Source organism: Eptatretus burgeri, chromosome 3 (genome assembly GCF_056783735.1).
Source record: "Eptatretus burgeri isolate ZD-2024b chromosome 3, Ebu_testis_v1, whole genome shotgun sequence".
Lineage (NCBI taxonomy): Eukaryota > Metazoa > Chordata > Myxini > Myxiniformes > Myxinidae > Eptatretus > Eptatretus burgeri.
The window spans coordinates 63,714,450-63,730,336 of NC_140963.1; the positions used below are offsets into that span (position 1 = coordinate 63,714,450).

General features: G+C 45.2%; 1 protein-coding gene across 1 annotated transcript in view; it reads left to right on the top strand.

Moving 5' to 3' along the window:
• The window catches only part of LOC147030062 (villin-1-like), a 96,789-nt gene extending 88,169 nt beyond the window's left edge, over positions 1 to 8,620 (top strand). The window contains exon 20 of the mRNA XM_085873774.1: positions 7,821 to 8,620. Coding sequence (XP_085729900.1) covers positions 7,821 to 7,934 — 114 coding nt within the window. The 3' untranslated portion in view covers positions 7,935 to 8,620. The remainder of the gene's footprint in view (positions 1 to 7,820) is intronic.
• The last annotated feature ends 7,267 nt before the right edge of the window (positions 8,621 to 15,887 follow it).

The following is a 15,887-nucleotide window of genomic DNA, read 5'->3' on the forward strand; positions in this document are numbered from 1 at the left end:
TTGTTGTGTTTCCGCATACATGAGCTGGTTGTGTGTGGCCTGTGACTTGATTGTTGCAACTATGCTGTTTGATCCGGTCTCAGTTAACTCTGAGGCCTTGCACAGTTGTCGGACATTCGCGTTGCATGTGAAGGTCGGACACGTCATACGTGATGAGATGGAGCAAATTACTTACAGGATACGCCAGGCACTTTGCCATGCTTGGTCCACGGCATGGACGTTTCCTTTATTTTTTTTTTTGATCTGATCAGGTCGTGCTGTTCCATTGCCTCAATCGATGATCACATTGAAGGAAAAACGCGTAAGAGGCATGCGTTAAACATTGATCTGTTGAAACAGAAATGGTCCGTCAATATGAACATCGAAGCAACCAAGCACGTGGATACCAAGGAGTTTGTACTCACTCATGGTTATGGTTTTGGTATCCCCAAAGTCACATTAAAAGAGAGTAGGTGTTTGCTGAGTTTGAACTCTTTTGATTCCCATTTGGTCCCTCATACACCAGCTTCAAAGGACCGGGCGTAGTGGCATGCGCCTGTAATCCGGCTACTCGGAGGCTTGGGTTGGAGGATCGCTTGAGGACGAGAGCTCTGTGCTGGGCCACGCTATGAGAGGGTGTAGGGCAGCCCGGAATTATAGCGAAACCCAATCCTTATCCCTGTGTCGTAAGAGGCGACCAGGGTTGCGTCAGGAATGGCATCCGGCGTAAAACATGTGCCAAATCAGTATGCGGATCATAACGGATGATCCGCTGTGGCAACCCCGAACGGGAGCAGCCGAAAGTCGAACAACAACACCAGCTTCAAAGGAAGAGTCTGACCATTTGAAGACACGACTGCTCATGCAATCCACCTTGCACCCACATATTGTGGAACGCCAAATGAGGTGTCTGACTTTCACATGCAATGCGAATGTCTCGCAGCTGTGCAAGCCTTCTCTGTTGCTCACATCTTGCTTTTAATGAGAGGTGTGTTTTTCAAGATTTGAACATCAACTTCAGACCTCGTGTATATTTTCGATATTTTGGCAATACTTTTGCAATTTTTGATTCTGCTTCCATGTACACGGACGCCCTTTCACATCTCGGTGCACACCATCCCATGCTCAAGTTCATTTTTGAGATGGAACAATTAATTTATTTATTTGTATACCAAGTCGAGGCACGTGTAAAGAGCTAATGCACAGAAACATATAACAAGGCAGGAGACAAAAGGGGTGGGAGAGGAATCACAAAATAGTGGGGAACAAAGACAATAGGAGATCTGTGGAAGGGAGAGGGATGGGGTGGGGTACACGGGGTTATCAAGATGGTACTACAGGGACTTTCAGGAAGGAGAAACAGGGAACTTGAAGGAGGTTGGTTTGGGGTGGATTATCAGGGGTATAAAAGATCAAGATTTTGGATGGGGGAAGATAAGAGATGGTGGGAAACAGCTGTATTGAAGACCTGGAGGAAGGAGTGGGATTGAAGAGAGTTTGGGAGTTAGGGTTATTTCGCAAACTCCTCAGCTACCATCTCATCTTTGAGCTTGCCAACATCCAGCCTAGGCTGGGATGGTACCATTCTCCTGGATTTAAGGTGCAACTTCAGAGTTGCTACAACAAGCCAGTGGTCAGTATTGAGGAACTGAGCACTCCAGTAGACGCTGCTGTTCTGGATCATCCTCCAGCGACCATCAACGAGGACATGGTCAATCTCCTTTGCCACACCGCCAGCGTTGGAATACCAAGTCCAGCGATGAGCTTGTGGGCGCTGAAACTCTGAACCGACCATCCTAAATCCATGACTTCTTGCAAAGTCAAGGAACTTAGTGCTATTCTGATTTACATTTCCAGACCCATGGGGACCAACATGTCTCATAACCATCTCTATCAGTTCCAGTCGATGCAGTGAAATCCCCCAAGACTAGAAGTGTATCTCACCTGGGGCAATGATCAACCACAGACTCGAGCATGGCATAGAATGCATCCTTCACGGTGAGATCACTCGCCTCAGTCGGAGCATAAACAGAGACCAGGGAAATGACACCCAAGGAGTAAGGAATCCTTCATCTCATAATACGCTCGTTGACCGGTGTTACCTCAATTATCATTGGAGTCAACTTATTGGACATAGCTACAGCAACTCCTTGGGAATGGTAACGATCAGAGCGACCAGACCAATAGTAGGTGTAACCACCCACCATTATCTCGCCGCAATCCGGTTTCCGAACTTCGAGTGCTACAATACTGATGTCCAAATGATTGAGCTCAGATGATAACAGAGACAGGTGATCATCCTCTCTTAGGGATAAGAAATTCCAGGCACCCACCCGAAGGGACCGCCTCAGGTTAACCCAAGGAGACCACCGTCTGGTGAACGACACCTCAGCACCACTCCGACACACTCTCCTGCAATCCGACCCGGGAATGTTACCCCGTGGTTTCCCTCCTTTCATCAAAGATTGGGGGTCCCGAAGGCTTTGCCCCAATCCCGTCATCCGGTGAGCTGCCCTGCGAAGGGAAGCTGCACAGGAGGTACTCCCACGGAGTGGGTTTTCAGATTTCTTTGCGTTTTTGTGTTATGCGGAATGTCGGGTTTTACAGTTGCCAGAGTGCAAATCCTGCCACCACCTCCTAATAAAAAAGTAACCCAACTGCAGGAGGACGTCCGCAGACACAGTTGGGCACTAGATATGGATGGCCGTTGGCTCACAAGGAGCTCCTCCGCCCTTTGACAGGTTTTGTTTTTAATCCTGCTGGGTGTCCATATCCAAACTCCCTCCTCACCAAAAAACCTGGTGGGGGAGACGGTTTCGTCGCCGACAACCCGACCATGGAACAGGTTAGTACAGGTTTACATGGTACCTGTAGCAAGTCACAGATCTAATCTGGCATGACCTGACATCCTTTGTATGTCGGTCCTTTGTCCCAAAGACTGGAAGATCGCATCAAGCAGTACATTCCATTGGTGATTCTCAACAATCAAGACACAAGCCACACACAACCAGCTCATGCATGCAACAACCCAATGAAAGTGTTGTTCGATAAAGCCATCCTGTGATTGGCCAGCATTTGCTGAACCATCCTGAATGTGAATATGACTATCACGCCGAGTGGTTTCGGATTGTGGCTCGTGCATGTCGCGAGACACATTTACCAAATGTTGAATATATATATATATATATATATATATATATATATATATATATACATATATATATATATATATATATATATATATATATATATATATATATATATACAAACACAAGCTCCTGTTCTTTGTATGAAAAAGGAGTTTGTGCAAACACTTCACTTGTTTAAACCCTGCTGCTGCCTTGTGGGACGTATTAGGTCCTTCCTTGCCTTGTCGCCATGATGTATATTGATGTCAGCAGCAGTCTGAAGAGTCAATCAGCAACCAGGTCTGAGCATAAATCGTTTTGAATCTCCATATTCAGTATTCTTGTGTGTGCCACAATGAGTGCAAGACAAAAATGTCTGCACTGTCTGTTCTTTTTGCAATATTAACCCGACATGTCTAAGCATCCATTAGTTATTTATTTTTTTGGACATTTATTATGTATTCACATACTTTCAGCAGCCATTGCTAATTGTTTAATTTAGAGTGATATTGGTGTTGGAGACTTTTATGTTTTTGTGACCTTCACTTTCTTCTTCTCAATGATGAGTTGAATCAAACTTTTGAAAATCTGCTAAAAGTTCAGGCTTTTGAGAACAAAAGTTTTCGAATAAACTATATTAAGAGTGATGGATGCGAGGTGTATTTGTGTAACTTGAAAAAGAAGTGGTTCAAGGTTGATGTCGACATTTTATTGTCGAATATCAAAAAGTACAGGGAATGTTGAACATTAATTATTCTTCTGCTATGTATATGCATGCCTGGTGTTGGCTTAGCGGTTAAGGTGGCTGACTTGGGACCTTATGGTCTTGTTGACTATCGAATTAACACCAGGTGGGGTTGACTCAGCCTGTCATCCTTCTTCGGTCGATGAAGTGAGCACCGGTGTACTGGGTAATAACCATTTGGGGTAACCTGTGTTCGAGTGGTGACCCGTCCAGGATTGTACTCCTTACCAATGAAACTGCCTTGGCAGCCTTATGTTCCTTTATGGCACGAAAGGAATGGTATTGTTATGTATATGCACATACAGTTGATGTGGTGGTGCTTGTTGCCAATTGCATCAAAATCTTTGGTTCAGGTCCACAGCCATTTCAGGATACATACTTTGACAGCTTAATCCGTCCAAAGTGATGAAAATCACAAGATGATAAGTCTGGAATGTATGGAGCATGATTTGGAATTTCCAAACCTATCTCTGTGAGAGTAGCATTGGTCACATTGACTCTGTGAAGGTGAGCATTACCATGCAGGAAAGTCGTGCAATGAGACAGCACACCTGGCTGTCGTCTGCTTTTTGCTTGGCTCACCTCACCTCACCTCACCGCATAGCAAGTCATTTAGTGCAGTGTATTGATGGTATTCACACATTCAAGAAACTCCACAAGACATAAAAAAAAACACTATTGCCATAAGTTTTCCATTGATGACTAAGCCCTGGATTTTTTTTTATGGTGGGGACAAAGAATGTCTCCCCTCCATTGTGAAACTTGCCTTCTTTTTCTGAAAGGTAAATCCAACCGAAGGCATTCTCGGTGCTTTCCAAAAAGTTTGCAACAAGTGTGTGTCCACTTTCAGGAGAACTGGAAAACAACATATGTCGAACCTCAAGAATGAACTTTCAAACTTGTCTCCCTCCTCTAAAACCCGGTGGCATATTGTTAAGTCGATCTCTGGTCTATGCTCCCCTTCCATCTTTTCTCTCCCCTCAAATGGCACCACAGCCGATTCCATTTGTGAGAACGCTGAATGTCTCAATTCTGTGTTTGCTTCCAAGTCTCGTGTTCACAACCCCTCACCATCATTCTCTGTTGTACCCATCTGCTCCTGGACTTTGTGTTTTTTGCACATGAGAATGTGGAGAGGGTTCTTCCAGCCCTCGACTCTGACTCTGCTACTGGACCAGACAGCATCAGCTCACATGTCGTAAAAATCCTTCTGTGCTGTTCTTACACATCCTCTCTTTGCCATTTTCACCTTGTGTCATATGCACTAGAATACTAGATTGTCTTCCATCTGCTTGGAAATCCATCAACATCACTGCACTACATGAAAAGGTGCAAAAACTGACCACCTTAATGACAGACCTATCAGCTTACTTCCAATCATCAGCAAGGTCATGCAATCCATCATCGTCGTTGATATGAAATAATTCCTTTTCTCCAACACCTCATCTCAGATCACCAATTTGGATTCAGACGAACTCACTCCACCTTGGACGTGCTACTTCTACTCACCCAACAATGGATGGAGGCCGTTAATGTCAGACATTAGTTCAGAGCTGTCTCTCTGGACATATCTCATGCTTTTGATACAGTCTGGCATCCTGCCTTGCAATCCAAACTCTCTGCTTATGGCATCCAAGGCCAACTTCACTCTTGGCTTACTAACTTCCTCTACTCTCGTAGCCAATGTGTGGCACTCAACGGAATCCTTTACCTTCCTCTCCTTGTCAAGGCTGGAGTGCACCAAGGCAGTGTTCTGGCCCCAGTCCTATTCCTGATCTTCATCAATGATCTCTCTGACTCTCTGGAAAATCCTCTTTATCTATTTTCTGATGACTCCACCCTCTGCCCTGACATCCCTTATCCTTTACACAGACTCTGCCCTCTCTTCAAAGCTTAAAAACTCCCAAGATGGTCAACACACTTGGAATATGTCCTTCAATCCTGACAAAAGTCACACTTTCACTACCCCTCTCTGAAAGGACTGTCTGGCAAACCCACCATTTACTGTCTTAACAATCCTCTTGAAGAAGATCAGTTATTCAACTGTTTGGTCTCACTATCAGCCATGATCTTTCTTTAGTAAACCACATTTCAAAGTTAGCCTCCAATGCCAGCCGCTGACTGGGAATCCTCCATCCTACAAAGTCCTTCCTTGGCACACCTGAACTCCTATTCCTCAACAAGGTCTTCATCTGCAGCTTGAAGGAGTACTGCACTCCCTGCTGGGCTGGCCTGCTTCAAATATTGCTCAGTTTGACACTGAGGAAACCAAGGCCTTTAAGATTATTAGAATTCCCTGCCAGTCTGTATCCACCATCAATCACTGGTCTATATCTTCAATCAATCACGACTCTCTATCCACCATCAATCACTGGTCTATATCTTCAATCAATCACTCGTCTCTATCCACAATCAATCACTGGTCTATAATCAAAATCAATCACGAGTCGAAGTTTAGTTGCTCAAACTTCTGTGCCTCACCATTAAATCGATGACCCCTCCTGGACAGACCATGTACCAAAGGTGGACATTCTCCATTAAGCCAAATCAGTGATTGATAAATCTGAACTTCTTGCAGCTGTTAAGGCCTTTGTTTGTATCTCAATGGAAAAATGCTGTCACCCATGGGCTGGTTCACCCACTTTTACCTGTAAGTCCTGTATTTTATTCAATTAAAAGCTCTCAACGTCATTGCTATATCCTGCAAAGAAGCAGAAGGACAGGCCCTGCTGCTTTCTTATCGCAAACAGGTTGGAAGCCTCTGTTTTCTACTGCCTCTCCTCTATTCTTGTTCTGACCGTCTGTTCTGTCACCCCAATATCCCTCCCCTGTTCCTCCAGGTCATATGATCATCCAGAAATCTCTTCTTCTTCTTCTTCTTCTTTCATATGCAGCACGATGATACAGTGTAGCATCATTGGCTGAGGGCAAGGTTGTGTCACTGATGCAATTCCCTCTGTAGGTTAGGGGGAGGAAATTGTTCAGGGTGTCAGAAATAGCTCACCTACTCCACACAAAGGATACTGTGGTATCTTTAACATCCTCGAACTCATGCTAGCAGACGAGAGATGTCCAGCCAGTTTAATGTCCATCCGAGGGGCGGCACACATATTGATGAATTACCCTGTCTGTAAGCCTTGTGTTGGCTTTATGGTAAGGGTGGTTGTCTTAAGATCTTAGGGTTTTGAGTTCAAGCCCCTGTGGAATCGTTGAAATAACACCAGGTGGTTGACTCAGCCTGTAATCCTTCCGAGGTCAGCAAAATGAGTCCCATCTTACTGGTAACAGCGGGAATTGCATCAGTGGCACAGCCATACCTCCAGGAATTGATTCAGCTAAGCAGCTGCAGACTGCATATGAATAAATAAATAATTCTGCCTGTGAAACACCAGGATGACAGTTTATAGCTGGGTCAGGATTCAAACACAGGCTAGGACAGCATAGAAGTTACAATATGTCTACCTCTGGAAATCCCCTCATTGTGAATCTTCTAAAATCCAGGCTCACTGCTCACCTTCACTCCTTTGCTCCTGTCTCCTCTTGTTTATGGAACCTCCTTCTTCAGTCTGTTGAACCCATCTCTTCCCTGCAGGGCTTAAAGATGGCAATACACCACCGGCTCAGGTCATCCTCCACCCCTTCCCTTGATATTTTCTATCCTCGTTAACCCTTCTCCATGCTTGCAAGTTGCTGTTTAATTACATCTCTCTATTCCTCATTTTCATTCATCCCCTTGTTGTGTCTGTGTGTTCTCCCACCGCCCCACTGTGAGTCGGTATGTTTTCTTCTACCTTCTGCCACATCAACTCCTCCATAATCCGACACTTTGTACGAGAAAAATTTCAGGATTTAAATTTGATTTTGAAATGTTCCGCTATAAAAAGTGGTTGTCAATCTTGACCCACCTTCATAATACACTATAGACTCACAAAATGTACAATTGACAATTTTGCCATTCCATTCCCCAGAAATACCTGTCAGAAGATGAGTTCTATGAGATAATGGAGATGCCACGACATGCATTCGAAGCCCTGCCCGTCTGGAGGCAGCGGAACCTGAAAAAGGCTGCGGGACTCTTTTAACCACCTTGTCGAGTATCATGTGTATAGGAAGCCGGTTCGGGTTCTGGGGTCTTTGACGTGGCTTGTGGTTGACTTGGAAATATACATAACACAATCAGTGACGACAAGTGAGTGGAGCATTTTGGGATACCTATATGATGGAATCAAATGCTGACCTGCAAAGCTGATTTACTTTTGAGCTTTGTTTGTTCAGCATGATTAAAAAAAAAAAAATTCCACGTAAAAATACCTGCACTATTGGGTGATTCATTTAGTTTATTATTTGTTTTCACAAATGACTTGACAGGACAGTACTTTCAGTTCTTACTCCTGCCATAATACTTTGTAGTATTTACAGAGTTATGTTGCAACACAGTTTATAATTATGTCTTTAATTTCAATTGCAAAATGGTTCAATGGTTTCTTTATTTGTCTAGATTCTTGCATGTCTTCATAAATTGTGTCGTATGTAAACTGGGTTATGACAATTAAATTGCTTGGTGTAATGATGACGCCATTATTGGTAAATGCAATTCTCATCTCACATGGTTTCCATGTTGTTGTCCTGCTTTGATTAGTTGCCATCGCAATTGCCATATGCTGTGCCTGATATGATTGTTTTTTTTTTGGTTTCAATGCAGATTTGATTGCTTGGTGACGGAGTGTTGTGACGTGCACTCCCAAAAAAATAAAAATGCCAAAAGTCACACCGGTTTCATTACATGGTTACATTTGTTGAACTCATCCAGTGACTTAGTGTGTATTGGTTACATTTATACATTTCAAGAAGCAGATGTTCACAGCAAAGGATCCTAAAGATGCCGGTGTCGTATGCTTGTGAAAGCTTAATTTTTTTGTTTTTGTTAAATTTTTGTTTAAAATTATTGGACTTTTGAAAGTTAACTTGGAGATTTCTTTTGTTTCAATCTATTTACTATGGTTTGTGATAGAGGACGATTTTATTATACTGGAAATGCATACGGAATAACACAAGTGATGCATACATTCAGGAATTCACAACCAAGGACTGATTACAACTACAGTACATGGTGAATATGCATTATTACAAGTCGAATATGTATTAACCTGCTACAGGTACCATGTAAACCTGTACTAACCTGTTCCATGGTCGGGTTGTCGGCGACTAAACCGTCTCCCCCACCAGGTTTTCTGGTGAGGAGGGTGTTTGGATATGGACACCCAGCAGGATTAAAAACAAAACCTGTCAAAGGGCGGAGGAGCTCCTTGTGAGCCAACGGCCATCCATATCTAGTGCCCAACTGTGTCTGCAGACGTCCTCCTGCAGTTGGGTTACTTCTTATTAGGAGGTTGGTGGCAGGATTTGCACTCCGGCCACCGTAAAACGCTTCATTCCGCAAAACGCAAAAACGCAAAAAAATCTGAAAACCCACTCCGTGGGAGTACCTCCTGTGCAGCTTCCCTTCGCAGGGCAGCTCACCGGATGACAGGATTGGGGCAAAGCCTTCGGGACCCCCAATCTTTGATAGGAGGGAAACCACGGGGTAACATCCCTGGGTCAGATTGCGGGAGAGTGTGTCGGAGTGGTGCTGAGGTGTCGTCCACCAGACGGCGGTCTCCTTGGGTTAACCTGAGGCGGTCCCTTCGGGTGGTTGCCTGGAATGTCCTATCCCTAAGAGAGGATGATCACCTGTCTCTGTTATCATCTGAGCTCAATCATTTGGACATCGGGATTGCAGCTCTCTCTGAGGTTCGGAGACCAGATTGCGGCGAGATAATGGTGGGTGGTTACACCTACTATTGGTCTGGTCGCTCTGATGGTTACCATACCCAAGGAGTTGCTGTAGCTGTGTCCAATAAGCTGACCCCAATGATAATTGAGGTAACACCGGTCAACGAGCGTATTATGAGATTAAGGATTCGTCACTCCTTAGGTATCATTTCCCTGGTCTCTATTTATGCTCCGACTGAGGCGAGTGATCTCACCGTGAAGGACACATTCTACGCCACACTCGAGTCTGTGGTTGATCAGTGCCCCAGACGAGATACACTTCTAGTCTTGGGGGATTTCAATGCATCGACTGGAACTGATAGGGATGGTTATGAGGTGTGTGTTGGTCCCCATGGGTCAGGAACTATGAACCAGAATAGCACTAAGTTCCTTGACTTTGCAAGAAGTCATGGACTTAGGGTGGCTGGTTCATGGTTTCAGCGCCCACAAGCTCATCGCTGGACTTGGTATTCCAATGCTGGTGGTGTGGCAAAGGAGATTGACCATGTCCTCATTGACGGTCGTTGGAGGATGATCCAGAACTGCAGGGTCTACCGGAGTGCTCAGTTCCTCAATACTGACCACAGGCTTGTTGTAGCAACTCTAAAGCTGCACCTTAAATCCTGGAGAATGGTACCATCCCAGCCTAGGCTGGATGTTGCCAAGCTCAGGGATGAGAGAGTAGCTGAGGGGTTTGCGAACAGGCTGAGTGGACACTTGGGGGGTCTGGCTGCTTTGGGGGTCCTGAAGAGTTGTGGAGCACCTTCAAGACCACCGTCCTTGATGTTGCTGGTGGATGCCTTGGAGTTCACCGCAGGGCAAAGAAGAATTTTGTCTCTCAAGGGACACTGGATACCATTGACCAGAGTCGCAGGGCCAGGCTGAATGGCAGAGCTGAGCTGTTCAGGGAGCTGAGGCGTAAAACTGTACGTGCACTGAGGGTGGACAAGGAGGCCTATGTGCGAGGAATCTGTGAGGGGGTAGAGCATCACCTGTGGACAGGTGATTCTCGTCCCGCTTACAGGGGAATTCACGCATTACGTTCATCCAAGCCCATCCCTCGGAGCACTGCAGTTCGAGCAGAGAGTGGTAGGCTCTTGACAGAGGAGTCTGAAGTGAAGGCCCGCTGGGCCGGTTACTTTGAGCGGTTGTACCATACCATATCAGTCCGCAGGCTGATCCCCCAGCTGTCGAGTTGGACGTCAAGGGTGTTACAATCCCTGTTGCTGACCCTCGAATCAACTGTGGTCCACCATCGCTTGTGGAAATACGGGCTGCGGTGAACCAGTTGAAACGGGGCAAAGCTCCAGGGATCTGTGGCATCCATGCTGAACTTCTCAAGGCTGGTGGAAATGCTGCTCTCGTGTCGTTGCATGCAGTTTTGTGCTCTGCCTGGAACACAGGCATCATCCCAACTGACTGGAAAAGGGGCCTTGTTGTCCCTCTCTGGAAAGGGAAGGGTGATTGCCAAGACTGCAACAACTACCGAGGGGTGACGCTGCTCTCAGTGCCGGGCAAGGTCTTTGCTCGGATAATTCTTGATAGGGTTCGCCACCATCTGCTTGAGCACCAGCGTCCAGAGCAGTCAGACTTTACACCAAAGAGGTCAACGATTGACCATATCCTTGCACTTCGTGTCCTCACCAAACGCAGACGAGAGTTTCGGCAGGGGCTGCTTGCAGCCTATGTTGATCTCTGTAAAGCGTTCGATTCAGTGAATCGGGATGTCCTCTGGAGGATTCTTGGTCTTCGTGGGGTGCCACCAAAACTGATCGATCTGATGTCTGAACTCTACTCTGGTACTGAGAGTGCTGTGAAGTGTGGTGGTACCATCTCTGACTTATTTCCAGTTATTACTGGAGTTCGTCAGGGATGTGTACTTTCCCCCACACTTTTCAGCACTTGTATGGACTGGATTTTGGGGAGGATGTCGGAGAGATCAAGTTGCGGTGCATCGTTTGGCAATGTCAAGATCTCGGACCTTGATTTTGCAGATGATGCAGTCATCTTTGTGGAGACTTTAGACATCCTCTTGGGGGCCCTCGAGGTGCTGAATGAGGAGTCGGAGCCGTTGGGATTACGGATTTCTTGGGTCAAAACTAAGATCCAGGCTTTCGGTGACATCTTGGATGCAGCTGTCCTGTCTGTGTCTGTTTGTGGTGAGGATGTTGAGGTCGTGGAGAGATTCACTTACCTTGGCAGTGATATTCATGTCTCCGCAGGTTGTGAGCCGGAGGTCAATAGACGTCTGGGTCGGGCCTGGGGAGTCATGGATTCACTGGATCATGGGGTGTGGCGCTGCCGGTACCTGTGCGGGAGGACGAAAGTCCGAGTCTTCAGGTCCTTGGTACTTCCAGTCTTGCTCTATGGGTGCGAGACTTGGACTTTGACCAAGGATCTGAGACGGAGACTTAATTCCTTTGGTACCAGGTCTCTTCGGAGAATCCTTGGCTATCGCTGGTCGGATTTTGTGTCCAACGAGCGGTTGTTGAGAGAGAATCGGATGAGATTTGTTACCTGCATAGTCCGTGAGCATCAGCTGCGGCTGTATGGACATGTGGCTCGTTTTCCTGACGCTGATCCTGCTCACCAGATTCTCTCAGCGAGGGAGTCTCATGAGTGGAGGAGGCCAGTGGGCCGACCACGTGCCTCATGGTTGCAGCAGGTTGACCATCATCTCAAGGAGATGGGGATGGGCCTGGCATCTGCCTGGGGGATGGCCAGACAGAGGCCCCTGGAGTACCGGCGGAAAGTGGACGCAGCGACGCGCTGTTCTGGCACATGCTCCCATACCTGACCTGACAAGTCGATTGGGCTTGCATTCTTCAGGAAGATAAATTAATCAAATATTACTTCCTTCCACTTTTGGCAGTGGAGGTAATTCACTGAAGGATGAGTGACCAGTATGAGCTTTTTTTTATATATACACACTCCAAGCTCCAACCCTCCCCTGACTAAGTAAAAAAAAATACAAAAAAAATTAAAAATAGGTTGATCACATATGCATACATGATCAAGATAATTCAGATGCATAAATGACATTCATACGAGCAAAGCGAGGTCAAGGACGTTGAGTCCCGACGAGCAAAGATTCCTTCTCCCATCCATTTTCCTCCCTCATCCAGCGTTGACAGGCAACACCAGGTCCCTCCCTCATCCCACCCCTTCTTTATCCCATCCGACACCCCTCCCTTCTCCAACCGGACTCCCACCTGACCCTTTCCTCACCTGCCGATGTGATCCAGACAGACAGACACAAAACACCCTGCAACCTATGCCTGCATAAAGCATTCTATTTGCAACGCCAGCCCATTTCTCATCCAATTATCATGGAACTTTGTTTCAAAAAAAAAAATCTCCATGGGAAGACGCTCCGATGTTGAAAGTTTTGCGTAAATCGTTCAAACGGTTGTGGAGAAAACAGATTTTAAAGGGAATATCGGTGCAAAGGTGGGGCAAGAAAAGTTTCTGCTCCATGAAATCTCCTGCTACCCATGCTTGCAGAAAACAGACTTTTTTTGGAATGCCAACCCATTTTTTCATCCAATTATCATGTAACTGTTTTATTTATTTCTTAAATCTCCATGGGTATCTCGATGTTGAAAGTTTGGTGTCAATCGCTCAAGCGGTTGTGGAGAAAAAAGATTTTAAAGGGAATAAAGGTGTAAAAGTGAGGGCGGAAGGAAAAACAAGTGAGGGCCTCGGTCGACGTTTCACAACATCGTGATGGATAGTTGTGGACGCCTATTACTAGTTGAATATTATTTGTGTTACAATTTCTATTATATTTCAAATATGTTCAGTGTTTAAATGATTTTATTTTTTTATTATAGAGGAATGCACAAATCAATATGTAAACACAGATAGGTCCATGACACCACTGGCATTTTAATCAGTGATGTCAGAGATCATAGACATCGTGATGTCATCCACATCGTGACCAAACTTCCAGATTTCTGCTCTCAGTTTTAATTAAGCTCACGTATATTATAGCACTATGGTGTGTTCCTGGCAACCGAGTACACTTAGAGCACTAGCTTATGTTCCTCACAACCTAGCTAAGTTGCTATCTACAATCCATAAACAATAGATGTTTACTATTTCTACCACTGAACACCACCTGTAAGTGATAAAATCCACAAACACTTCTTGAATCATCCCACCACAAAACGGAGAACACACCCACTAGCTCAGTAATTCCTAACCTGGGGGAAATTTCCCCCTGGGGGGAAATTTTCGGATTTCAGGGGGAAAATTACGTTTTTAGGTTGAACAATTTTCAAACTATTTATTGCGTTGAATTCGTCGTCCGAATACGCTTCCCAAGCGATGAAAAATTAACGGAACAAAAATTCACTAAAAACGAATGTGCTGATTTGGCAACACTATAAAAGAAAATTCTATTAATTGAGTGTTTTATCTTTACTATAATTCACCGTCTGTCCGTACGTCTGTTCCCAGATACCGCAAAACCGGCTGAACCGATCACAACCATTTTTTGGTGTGTTATCCTGGGACACCTTGGAGTAAAATAGGCATAAATATAATAACATGACCCCCTTGATGGCTCCTGAAGGGAGCGGGTGCTTCTAGTTTTATTAATTTAGTGTTGATAATGTGGTGGGGGAGAAATATCATTATTCGGCAATTTCAAAGGGGGAAACAATACTAAAAAGGTAAAGAAACTCTGCACAAGCTGCAGGAACAATCATGCCTGTGCAAGATCACATGACCAACAAGGCCTTCATTCACAGCTTGATGGAGTACTGCTCTCCCAATTGGGGTGCCATCCATGCCTCGCACATTGCCCTTCTTATTACCGTGGAAAGCAAGACCCTCAAAATTATTGGGATCTCCCATGATGAAGCTGACCATGTGGGCCTGTTACTTTGGCATTGCAGACACAGACAGTTTGGGAGCCTCTCTATACCTCTTACATCCTTTTTGGTCTTGCACTTTCTGCCTTATCCTGGCATTCTCTCTCTCTGTTTCTCTGTCTCTGTCTCTGTCTCTGTCTCTGTCTCTGTCTCTGTCTCTGTCTCTGTCTCTGTCTCTCTGGCACCCCCTGCTGGTTGTTGGTGAGTTGTGCATGGGTGTGGCATCATGGCCGCTCTGTGAGTGTAGCTGTGAGTGCTGTGTCATGTTGTTGTTTTTTCCTATCCCCTTTTCGCTCCCCTTGTATCCTTGTTTGTGTGTGAAGTTTTCCCCTGTGTTTCCTTTCTTTGTTGAGACAGGAGAGAGAAAGAGAGCGTGCACAGTAAGTGTTTCGCAGGCCTGTTCAGGATTTCCTGGTTTTTGGGCCTGCTTTCCTACCTGATTTGTTTCTCCGTTTAGCTTTTCTTCTTCGCTAAATACTTTGTTCATTTAATCCTTTGTTTCCCTCCACTTGCTAGTTTTGCTTGCGGCAGGTTTGCTTTTTGATAATCGAGGTGGTTACTGCTCTTGCAGAACCTCCTTTTTGATTCTGTTTGGTTAAAGACATGGCTGGTCAAACGACTAACAGTCATGGGTGTGATGAAGGGTTATCGCGGAAGCATGTGCTGTGTTTCGTTCCGCCGGAAAACGTCGTTATGGACGATATTCTCCTTGCGGTTGGAGAAATAATAGGCGTAAAGAACATTCGAGCAGCATCCCGAATGAGCCACAAAGTTGTCGTCTTCGTGTCACAAACGTACTTTGCAGACATTGTTGTGCTGGGAGATGACCAGACCTTCGTTCCGGTGTCATCAATGGACACAGCGGCGACAAAAATAATGACAAGTAATTGCCCACCCTTTGTATCAAATGAAATACTGCTTCAGAAGCTATAGTCCATTTGCCAGAGAAGTAACCTTGTTGTCCTCAAAAGTGTATGGTTTTATGGTGGCTTCTTGTTCACAGGCATGCATAGACAAAATTAAGCTTGGTTGCCCGGATGGCAACCATGGGGAAATTTGTTATTTTTGCGCAAATACAAGATGGCCGTCATCGACCGGGCTGAAAATATAACTTTGTAGGTAATGAACTTAAAATTACACATGAGACATCTTTTCCATATAATTTTGGCTCGAGGAATCGATATTTAACCTTATTTTTGTGATTAGAAGTAAATTTGAGGTCAATGTTCGAGTTCCTGTCAATTGTCTGCCGTGTGAGATACATTTTGTATGACAACAAGGTCACTATTCTGACAACTGGACGCTCACATACGACATTAATGCGAGTTACTAATTCATTGTTTTGTT